This window comes from Mustela nigripes, chromosome 10, assembly GCF_022355385.1.
Source record: "Mustela nigripes isolate SB6536 chromosome 10, MUSNIG.SB6536, whole genome shotgun sequence".
Lineage (NCBI taxonomy): Eukaryota > Metazoa > Chordata > Mammalia > Carnivora > Mustelidae > Mustela > Mustela nigripes.
The window spans coordinates 46,851,209-46,863,293 of NC_081566.1; the positions used below are offsets into that span (position 1 = coordinate 46,851,209).

The 12,085-nt window shown below is 32.1% G+C and overlaps 2 protein-coding genes across 3 annotated transcripts in view; one reads left to right on the forward strand and one right to left on the reverse strand.

The window, feature by feature from the left end:
* CDC73 (cell division cycle 73) overlaps positions 1 to 12,085 on the reverse strand; it is a 114,476-nt gene that overhangs the window by 47,552 nt on the left and 54,839 nt on the right. The gene's annotated exons all lie outside the window — the stretch shown is intronic.
* Positions 777 to 7,921, forward strand: B3GALT2 (beta-1,3-galactosyltransferase 2). The gene is made up of 2 exons (XM_059413308.1): positions 777 to 1,359; positions 5,848 to 7,921. The coding sequence occupies exon 2, from the start codon at positions 5,975 to 5,977 to the stop codon at positions 7,241 to 7,243; it is 1,269 nt and encodes a 422-aa protein (XP_059269291.1). The 5' UTR covers positions 777 to 1,359; positions 5,848 to 5,974; the 3' UTR covers positions 7,244 to 7,921.

Here is a 12,085-nt window from a genome sequence, read left to right on the forward strand (position 1 = left end):
AATATTAGGAGAAGCACATATACTTAATAAAACCTTATTTTTCACCAAGAAGATCCTGTACAAGTGTGTTATATCCACTATATCATTTTGTTGAATTCTATCATACATGTTAATTTTAAAGAAAAGGAAAAATAGAAAATAAATGCTGACATTAAAAGGTGATGAAGAATAAAAAGTTCTGCTGCTTTCAAGAACACTAGAAAGCAACCTTAAGTGCAAAAAAGAAGTGAGCTATATCCCATCATGTGCCATTAAGTGACCCACTCCAGCTGATTTATAAACTCTAGAAAATTGGGTGTGGGAGTATTTAAGTTATAAATAAAAAAAGATGATCGGAGTCTTATCTAGAGACTAGTAAAACTGGAGCAATTTGAGAAAATAAACTTCAAAGGAAGGGATTGCACTGAAGGGGTTAAATTGCACCAAGTTATATATAAAAGCTTATATTGCTTAGGTCCTATAAAATCATGTAAGAAACATGAAAACCAACATCTAACACTAAAACATTTAGAAAGCCTGTGCTTAAGCATTAAAAAAAAAAAAAGGAAAAAATAAAATTATAACCATTTAATAATCATCCCATTTTCATATGAGGCACTCATCACTACACTTAACACAGAATATATATAATTTATCAGACAGAAGCAAAATCTCTAAGCTTCTCCCTACCTTAGGTTTTTAGTCAAAATGAATGCAAACAATCACGTGGGATTCAGCCAAGCAGTGACGTTAAATTCTGCTCTGTCAGAGAGAGCATCTGTCAAGCCCACATTTAAACTGCTGCCTGCCTGTGCAGCAGCTGAGGAACCGTGGATTTCATATTACAGACTAAAACCTCAGAACTGCTCAAAATCCTTCCTGCAGCTGCCAGGCAACAGCGAAAGAGAGTTAAATCCTATTCTATTCCAATACAATCGAAGCACTACATTCTAGCTCTGGCTGCTTTACATTGCAGCTCAGTGTTATTACTAGAAATATGGATACTGAGAAGAGAATACAGCACTGCATTGTCCGGCCAGGAAAACAGCAGATGTAAAAAGCTTCAATGCATCAACTGTCGGCAAGAGTCAACAGTGCTCCGAATACAGCGGACAACTAGAGCTCTTTTGTTTAAAGAACGAGAAAGAAAATGAAAGAAAGGAAAAATCTCAGATAATTAGGACCCATATGAACAAGGAGGGTAACTCGAAGACAAGCAGACAGATGGACACTTTGGATACTGTGAAAAGCAATCGCAGGAGGCAGACTATTGGGGGATGTGCGCATGTTCGATAGCATCTTTTTTGCTGAAGTGATGGCGTGCCAAAAGTATTTTCAGTGGGCATAATCCTCTCCACATAAATGGCCTGACCAAGGAAGGTATGTCGATATCTTGTGTGTAATATTCATTTAAATGTATGTTACCTTTTCATAGCTGGGGAGGCACTAATATCTGATAAACAAGTTCCTCCAGTTCACCGTCCTTGAAACTATGAAAGGGTTTCTAGATATATGATTTTAAAATCTGTCATTGTGAAAGCTGTCATTGCTTTACTCAAGTAAATATGTAGTTTGAAATAATTTTGGATTACGAATGTACAAAAGAGAGAAAAGGATAAGAATGTATAAAAGAGAGAAAAGGCAAATAGTAGTAACAAGACGTTAAAGGATTCTCGGAGAAATTAAACTTAAAAAGAAAAAAAACTGTAGCCCTCTAAAGAAAACACAGCAAGCCTCTATCAAATTAGGTCAAAATGAATTCTTATCTAGTAAATTAAAGTGATCTCTTAAAAGCAGCTATCAAAAGAGACAGTGCAGTGAAATTATATTAAAGAGTATCAAAGATGGTCTTAATATTAAGAGCTTTTTTCAAAGTCCTTTTAAAAACACGTTATTAATATATAACAGCTTTTACTAACAAGTATCTTCCCTCCGAGATTCATCTCCCCAAATAAAGATAACAAACAATCTAAGAGAGTATCAACAAATACTATTATAGAGCTATAAGAATACTAAAAGGAAAGCATTTGCATAGGATCACATAAGGCAGTGTGAGTTTTATGCAGAGCACACCACCACAGTAGATTTGCATGTTATTACAGTGTCCATGAATGCAACTTTAAACAAAGAAATATCAATAGTTGGTAAAAATTCCACTTGAAAAATGACCTTTCATTTTAAGCAACTGACAGATTCTAAATAATCAAATGTAAGATTATTCTTGATAATTTTTAAAGTGAAATTCAAAAGAGAATATGAAAATAATGATATAAAAATATTCATGAACAGCAATAAAAGGACAAAAATTAAATCTAAACGTACCTACTGTGCTTCAAGGCTATATTAACATGTACTAACGAACTACCATCAATGGTATGTGTGTGCTGGGCAGAAATAAATTTAATAAACTAAACAACAATCACAGAATAGCAACTCATGGCTCAGGAACTCAAATTCAAAAATTTTGTACAGCTCTATCACAGATCCTGATGTTGTTCAACCTCAGAACACAACTCAATAAGCTATTAAATAATAATCACAAAAGGCAAACATTGTAAAAGACATATAAGCATTACATTCTAAAATTAAAATTATACAAGTTTATCAGGCCCTATTACTATCACATCTCACTGCCATACCATGAATTTTTATTCCACTATAGAATGAAATCAGATGGTATTAAGTAAAAAAAATTTAGTTCTGAAAAATCTCAAGTCTCTTTTAGAGCCTTTTCTCTCAATGTTAACAGCACCAATTAAACATTTTTATAAGCTAGATATCTCAAAAGCACAGAATTTTTTTTTATTCAAGCACGAATAAAATCTAGGACTGTGCCAACACAAAATAACAACACTTTTAAAAGCCAAATGATAAAAAACTGTGTGTGTGTGTGAGAGAGAGAGAAACAGAGAGACAGAGAGAAAATGAGTATGTGAGAAGTAACTGAACATTTCAGTTAACAATCTCTCCACGAACTTCAATTCATAAGATGTAAATACACATTAATAACTTGAAAAAAATCATCAAAAAAACCCTAAGCTAAATCAAACATAATTCTATGCTGAAAATGCAGAAGTGCAAATTATTTAGACTCCTACAATATTTTAACTTTTCTTTCATGTTCCCACTTTTTAAGAATTAAAACACAACAGGCAGTAACTGGATAATAATTTTAACTCTTAATAAGAGGAAGAACAGTTACTTTAATTTTACTTTCTTTTTAACAGAAAAATTGTGAATACCTGAGAAACTTTTAATAAAGAAATGTTTAAAGCTAGACACATGTACTTCATTTATCAATGGGAGATTACCAACTGAGTAAATATGAATTTAAAGCCTGGTGAGCTTAATATTTACAAACATACAAATATAATGAATTTAAATTAAGATGCATCTCCATCACCTATTGCTACAAAATCATATAGGACCATAAACTATATATTTATGCTAGATCACAATATATAATAATATACTGTTTTCTATAACATAGAAATACTAGAGATATCATTTCAGGTATACTTCTTTCAAAAAATATTAGAATTTATTATTATGATATTTGCCTTCATTCATTTCTTCAGTCATTTATTCAGAAGTCTGACCTTATATTTACTGCTTCTTAAACCATCGAATTTACACTTTTAAAAGACATAAATGATGGGACTTCAACCAGATACCAAGCATATAGCAACAAAAAAGGTGACACATTAACTTAGTTTGGGAATATTTGAAATAGATTACCAAATAAATTTTTTAAAACTTTTCCTTTAAATTTATATACATAACCCTTATATCTAGTGGCTTCTTTATGGAGTAGAAGAAGAATCATTACTACTTATCAAATATTTCATGTGAAAATAAAAGCTTAGAAAGAGTTTTCTGCACTAAATAGAATGGCCAACTATTTGCAAGTACTGGAAGGAAAAAAAAAACTGAATGTCTAAATCAGAACACTCACTTATTTTCAGGTTAGTTCACAGCAGAACTATGTTTGGCTGGTACAGTAAAGATCCTTGGTCTTTATTATAGTAATGTGAAATTAAAATTCATGTAAATTAACTCTAATAAATAGCCAACTAGGTTCTATGTTTTTAAAACACCAAACTTTAAAAAAAAAGAGTTTGTATCATAGACAATGACTGAACAATATTTTCCATTTGAGAACCATAACTTCTAAAAGTACTACATAATTTCAGATACTAGAAATTATCAAAAGCTGGCGCCCTTTACTATTATACTTTGGAAATTTGCTCCAATTCCCACCTACTTGCTCCTCCTAGTGGCTGCTGCTAGAATAGTACTTTCATTCATACATGTCTAACCCTTTCAATCAGTATTTTCCAAATACTTCATACTATACACGTGAATTTTCCTGTAATTACTCAGTTATATGAGGACTTCCATGTAAATGCCATTTCCCCAAGATAATTAAGCTTCATGTCAAGGTTAAGCAAATTTGGCATTAAGCTTGAATCTCTTAATAACCATAGGCCACACAAACAAATATACAGGCACAGAATTTTAAATAAACGTTACTACATTAAATTTAACTGACTAGTTTTCTTTTGTGTAAGAAATAATTTTCATCAAAAAAATTGAAAAAATTAAAATTAGTTATCAGCCCCCTTCTCAACAAGTTTTTTTCCTCTTTAAACAGAAATCAAGCTACAGCTCCTTTTACCCACCTCTACCCTCGTATCTTGATCCAGAAAAACTAAAAGCCAAAAAACATGAACAAATTTGTGCTATGTACTGAAAAATCTTGTTCAAAGATAACACCACCAGTTTTTAATAGGTAGCACCATGAACCTCCTATACTGACATCTCAGAATCTTTTTTAAAATCTAGGGTTTTTTAGTATCATGCTACCAGAAGTCCTAAAAATGTACAAATTCTCTGCTCACAAATGTAGAACACAGCAAAATTCAAGAATCTTTTAAAATGCACTTTGTAAAATTTCAGATTTTAAACTGCTGGCTATGATAGTACCTAGTGCCTATATTTTGTAAGAAATCTGAAAGGACTGTTCAAAGTAGTTCTTTGTTTAATTCTAACATGAAGACTCAACTGAGATATGTGGTAGTGTTCTGCCAAGGCCAAAGATAATTAAAGGATAATTTCTATATTTTAAAAATTAATCTTAAGTCTAAGAAAGGACAATGATCTGAATACCTCATCTTTGAAGTGGAAGGTTAAAATCAGAAAGAGTATTTGAAAATGTTCATCATTTATTACTGTCTTAAAATCCTCTACTGAAGTTACTGGACCCTGAAAATTAATTTTGACAGGTGCATCTTCTCATTGACTTTCTCAACACAGTAGGGGCCAGTGGAAACATGCCAAGCAGTGTACTGTGACTAACGGAACTCTGCCATAATCAACCTTGCACCGTCTGTCCCACAACTGATACATGACCATTTTACAAAAAAAGGCCACTGACTGTGCACCATACCACCAATGGTATGTCAAATCAATTTTAATTAATGCCAATAAATTTTCCATCTGCTCTCAGGCCTTCTTACATGGCCTCTCTCAGGAATCTAGTAACATCCTTCTCTTCTACTGGCATACAACTTTATTTTTTTTTTCCGACATACAACTTTTAAATCTTTAACTCAGGTATGACAGAGTTACTCAGACAATGAAATAACTGAAGAAAATTAATCCATCACTTCTCTCTTTGAAGTGCTTATACTGTCCTCAGTGATGTTACCAAGGGTAAGCAAATTATACACTTCATTCCTGGGTTATCGTATTTTCACAACTTACAAAATTCCTATTTGCCCTAATACTATTAACATCTGAAATCTCTTTTCAGGCAGTTCTGTAAATATTTAGCATTTTGTAAATTTTTATGTTTCATCTTTACAGAATGACTACATGGGAGACAACGTGGCTGAATTTAAAAATGATTACCAAAGAATAGTACTGATTCAGGAGAAGGAAACATTTTCTGCCACCAGTAGTATCTCATATCCCATTACTGGATATTTGCAACATGCTTCAGTGGAGGAGAAGACACTGCTGCTTTGCAAAGATGAGCTGGAATGCCAAGAGGTCTCTGTTCCGTACCCATCTTATTGGTGTACTTTCTCTAGTGTTCCTTTTCGCTGTGTTTTTATTTTTCAATCATCATGACTGGCTGCCAGGCAGAGCTGGATTTAAAGAAAACCCTGTGACATATACTTTCCGAGGATTTCGTTCTACAAAAAGTGAGACAAACCACAGCTCTCTCCGGAACATTTGGAAAGAAACAGTTCCTCACACTCTGAGGCCTCAAACAGCAACTAACTCCAATAACACAGACCTGTCACCACAAGGAGTTACAGGGCTGGAGAATACACTTAGTGCCAATGGAAGTATTTACAATGAAAAAGGTATTGGACATCCAAATTCTTACCATTTCAAATATATTATCAATGAACCTGAAAAATGCCAGGAGAAAAGCCCTTTTTTAATACTGCTAATAGCTGCAGAACCTGGACAAATAGAAGCTAGAAGAGCTATTCGGCAAACGTGGGGCAATGAAAGTCTAGCACCAGGTATCCAAATCACACGAATTTTTTTGTTGGGCGTAAGTATTAAGTTAAATGGCTACCTTCAACGTGCACTACTGGAAGAAAGCAGACAATATCATGATATAATTCAACAGGAATATTTAGATACATACTACAATTTGACAATTAAAACACTTATGGGCATGAATTGGGTTGCAACCTACTGTCCACATATTCCATACGTTATGAAAACTGACAGTGACATGTTTGTCAACACTGAATATTTAATACATAAGTTATTGAAGCCAGACCTGCCTCCCAGACATAACTATTTTACTGGTTACCTAATGAGAGGATATGCACCCAATCGGAACAAAGATAGCAAGTGGTACATGCCACCAGACCTCTACCCAAGTGAACGCTACCCTGTCTTTTGTTCTGGGACTGGTTATGTTTTTTCTGGAGATCTGGCAGAGAAGATATTTAAAGTTTCTTTAAGTATCCGTCGTTTGCACTTAGAAGATGTTTATGTAGGGATCTGTCTTGCCAAGTTGAGAATTGATCCTGTGCCCCCTCCCAATGAGTTTGTGTTCAATCACTGGCGAGTTTCTTATTCAAGCTGTAAATACAGCCACCTAATTACCTCTCATCAGTTCCAGCCTAGTGAACTGATAAAATACTGGAACCACTTACAACAAAATAAGCACAACGCTTGTGCCAACGCAGCAAAAGAAAAGGCAGGCAGGTATCGCCACCGTAAATTACACTAGAGAAGACAATTTTTTTTTTTTCAAATGTGCAATCTGTAAAATATTGCTAAAAGCATGTATAGTTAAAACTGATTACATCCATAGGACAAGTTTTAGTTAAAACTCATCACATAAAGGAATTCAAAAATTATTTTTTTAATTTCTGAAGGTAATTCTTAAAAATACAACATTATATAACAGAAAGGTATCCCAAAAGAATCTATTAAAAAAAACTGTATAAAAGGATTCTGTGTATTAACATGCAATAACAAGCATGCATACATCAATGGTTCGAGGCTTATGTTAAGGGCCAGTAAGATGTATTTGCATATATTTTTCACACAAATTTTAATTTAAGAAATGGAGATAGTCAAAAGACCCTTCATTTTAGAATTAGTTTTTCATTTTAACATATATTTAAATGTAAATAAAACATTACTGTCAATCTTAAGGAAACTTCGTAATTGTGCAAAGGACAAATTTTCTGACCTATTCGAGGGTTCTAAAACTATATTCTACGCAATAAGATTTAGTTGCATTAGTCCATAAAACACATTTATGAAATTCAGATGTTTCGTCAATGCAATTCTCATCTAAGTATTTACCTTTTTAAAACAACTGACACATTCATTTTCTTTTATTAGTACATATATCGGGGGAAATTATTTTGACATGATGTGATAAAATGTGAAAAATCAATGTGTCTCAGGCTCAAGTTTTTATAAGAAAAAAAAAAAAAGGTAAATGTTTCAAAATAGTTTGTTTCCTGGTTGGTGTTAAGGGCCAAGCTAGCACTTCAATGAGTTGTTGTATTAGATCAGTTACTGCACTCTTAAGGAGTACTACCACTTCAAGGATATCTGTAAAAATATATCATGTTCCTCTAACGGAAGCAAAAGTAATTACAGGCAAAAAGAGAATGTATTGTTGAAAAAAGATACAGGTAGAGTGCAGCAGCAGTTTCATTCGATACATTTTTAAGATGCATGTCTGCCAAACTGCAACATATGGGAAGTTTATTTCCTGACAGCAGGTGTACACATGCCAATACTTAATCATTTTATGGCACCTACTTCTTTCTCAGAGTGCGAAGTTTACAAACCTGCAGTTTTTAATTTGGTAGATGACAATGATTCTGCGTCACCAATTTCAAACCTTTTTTTGGAGGGATGGGGAAAAACTACAAATGTTTAATGAACACTTGATGCTAGGATGACAATGTATACGATGCACTTTTCCCAAGTTTTTAATAAAAAAAAAAAAAAAGGTAAACGAAGAAATCTTTACTGAGTGTTACAGTACAAATAATTTTGTTTGGCTCCATTACAAATTTTAAAACGAAGAAATAGTAACCTACTAAGTTTAAAAGTGTTTTTATTTCATAAAAGTACATAAAACTTAATCTTAATCTAATGAAGATATTACTCATCCTAATTCCAAAGACAACCATTTTTATCCTTGATTCTATTTTAAAGCGATATTGTACCTAAACAGAATTTTTATAATTGTTAAAGTTCGGACCCACATAAACTATTTAAGTACTTACCATTTAATATTGTTGAATTCTATTCATACTGAATTTATCTCCCATTTTCAATTTAGTAATCTAAGTATTCTATTCTGCATAGAATAATTTTGAAAGCTAAGCTATATAATACCCCCAGCTCTTGTTTAAGTTCATTTTTCACTTAATTTATAAGTGAATCTATAAGATTATAAAAAGACTAAAATTACTAAATGCCGAAGTTACTAAATAAAAGTCACACTTAAGAGGGTAGTTCCAAATCAAATAAGTAAATCTGATGAGAGACAAAAATAACTCTTCCTTCAATGTAGAGTAATTCATTTCTATTTCAGAAGTTAGAAAAAGGGGGGGAAGTATATGTGTATGCATGTATGCGTACATGCGTACGCAAGGGGGGGAAGTATATGTGTATGCATGTATGCGTACATGCGTACGCACCCAGAAACAGAACCCAAGCACTTCTTGCCTAAATTATGATTACAGACTAGGATCTTTAAAAGATAACATATTCCTTCTGGAAAAATTCAAGTTTAAAAAGATGACTTATGAAAAACAGAATTCTTAACAAATAACTAAATTTCTCCCAACTCAGACATCAGTTTCAAATCATTTTAATATCCCCGAGAATACGATCTTAAGAACTGACAGTAAGCTAGTAACACTCTGTTCTCAAAGAACACTGGATCAAAAAATATAGTTTCCTGATACTGCTGAAAATCTTTATTTTAAAATAAATATTCTATAATTTATTTTTGTCCCTCCACTCTCAATATGCAAGATTAATTCTTCAGAAAATATGAATTTTTACATTATAATATCAACATCTCACGAAGTATTAACTGTGTGTTATTCATGCCCAGTACTATATGATTTTTTTATTATCCATGAAATTATAATTTAAAATTATATTTGCATTGCATTTGGTCAAAGAAAAAACTCAGGAACAACTATGTAATCTTTATAAACAAAGTGATAAAAATACCAAAACTTTCAATAGTTATACTAGTTTGTTTTGATCAAGATTATAGGTGATGAAATTCTAATTTAAGCAAATAATTTAAATTTCTCACCTCTTAGTATGCAGCAGAATCATATAATCTCAACTGGAATCTTACTGACATCTATTAACCAAAAACCCCTATAAAAATAATAACAACAATGGCAGCAGGAAACTATTTACTGATAAATTTTATGCCTGGTTCTGTGTTAAACCACTTTACATACGTGATCTTATAGAATCCTTACAAATAACACTAAGAGATGGGAAAGGAAGACTCATTCAAGAAGTTAAATAGCTAAGATCACACAGCTAGTAAAAAGGAGCAGAGTTCCACCTTTAAGACCATGTTCTCAACCACTATGTTATTCTGCTGTATATTGCACATATGACACCTGTTATAAAGTCTAAAGAGCTAAGCAAAAACAGCCTGTCCTCTATTCTACTATTCTCTGATTAATCACTTTCTTACACTGGAGGAGCACCTGATGTTAGGTGCAAATAAAGTGAAGGGTAAAGAGAGGAAATCTGTTCCCTTTGTTATTTTCTTTTCCATTTCAATTATTTGTATCTGTTGGGCAAAACCTTAGAAAACTCTAAGCATTACAGTTTATCTCTTGCTTCTTCGGACACTGAGATCATTGTATTCACATCTGTAAACAACAGGCAATGTTGCAGTTAGAAATTATAAAAAGATGGCTATCTGCAGCACAACTGGATCACTTCTAACAAACGAAAGTGACACTGTATTTACTCACTCTACTGGTTAGTTCCCCACTGTTTTGGGATGAGGTGGTAAAAACCTTTTACCTAGCTGATTTTAAGTTTTGGGTTTGTTTGTCTTTCCATTTTCTACTGCTCAACTACAAAATTTAACTATTAAATTAGCATATGTTTAAAAAGATAAAAAGAATATTGCTACTTAGCATACATTTTTAATATACCTCAAAAAGATCAATTTATCACTTAAACATTATTCTCAGAAGATAGGTAATGCACACAAATACTAAAGCAAAGTGACATTTTGAGTTTTAGGAAGAAACCTGTCCTGCAATTCATCAATACACAAAAAAACACCCTCCTCTAAGCATGACATGACTATAAATCTTCCTACTTTCAAGATACAATATATCAGAAGAAGGAAAAAAAAAACAAATACAAAAACAAAACAGTTCTGTACCTATAGGAATTGTTTTCTCTCACTTTACCAGAGCAAATGTCTGAGCTAAAGAACAACTGGAGCTAAAGCAATTGCCTCAGTCTGTTTATTAATGTAATTATTTCAAATTCCAGCTGAATTCTAAGGTCTAAATGTGAATATCTCACTTTCATCCTGAAAAAACAGGTTAAGAGCATTATAAAAAAATACTAAACAACAGAAAACTAATGTTATATGCAAAATCTTGAATTCATGCTTTTGAGTTTTTTTAAAAAATATGAATTTATACAAAAGAATAAAACTAATTAAAGTATCTGTCATAACTAAAATGCTACTAAAAACATATTAGAATGTAGATAACAGAATTAACATGAGATTCTGATGAATCAAGACAGTGTGTGTTTTCTAACATACTCAAGGTTTAAAACAAGTTAATGAAAACACACTATAAACATAGTAGTTTATTTAAAGGAATTTAATAAAACTGTTTCCACTTATGAGTTAAAAAATAAATACTACCAAGAAAATTAAAACTAGAAGAAATTACTGTAAGCCATAGCCAAAATCTACTTATTTTCAGGCAAAATTAAGAACAGAAATAAAAATGTTCAATGAATCCATGACTAGACATTGTTTTATGGTTCAATAATAGTCCTCAGGTGTCTCAGTAATAATTAGTAAAACCAGGAAAACAGTGTTCTAGAGTCTTGCCTCACTTTAATAAACTGCACTTTCATGTTTTATATGAAAAGATTCCAAGACAAAGTTCATCTAAAAAGAGGGCCAATGTTTTTGTTGTTTTCATTGAGAATTCACCTCAGTGATTCTTAAACTGAACTATAACTACAGAAAATAGAAAAATACATATATCTGCTCAATAGATCAACTCAAAGAATAAAAGGAATGTAGATAATCAGTCAAAAGCAAGATTAAAACAGTAATCTGAGAGTTTTACAGATAATACATATATAATATATACATAATACAATACAAATGGTAAAAAATTAACTCACAAAGGCAACAATTAAAAAATAAAGAATGATCACAAGTAATGAATTTTATGAAAAATATCAGACTTTTACCGAGAGGTATAAAAATTCTGACAATTTAAGAACAGACCATTTTCTTTTTACTTTTAATAAAAATGGCTATTCTTCCCCAATTAACAGTTTTCTTCACCTA

Coding starts and splice junctions, on each gene's coding strand:
- B3GALT2 (XM_059413308.1), top strand. CDS start 5,975: ATGCTTCAGTGGAGGAGAAGACACTGCTGCTTTGCAAAGATGAGCTGG.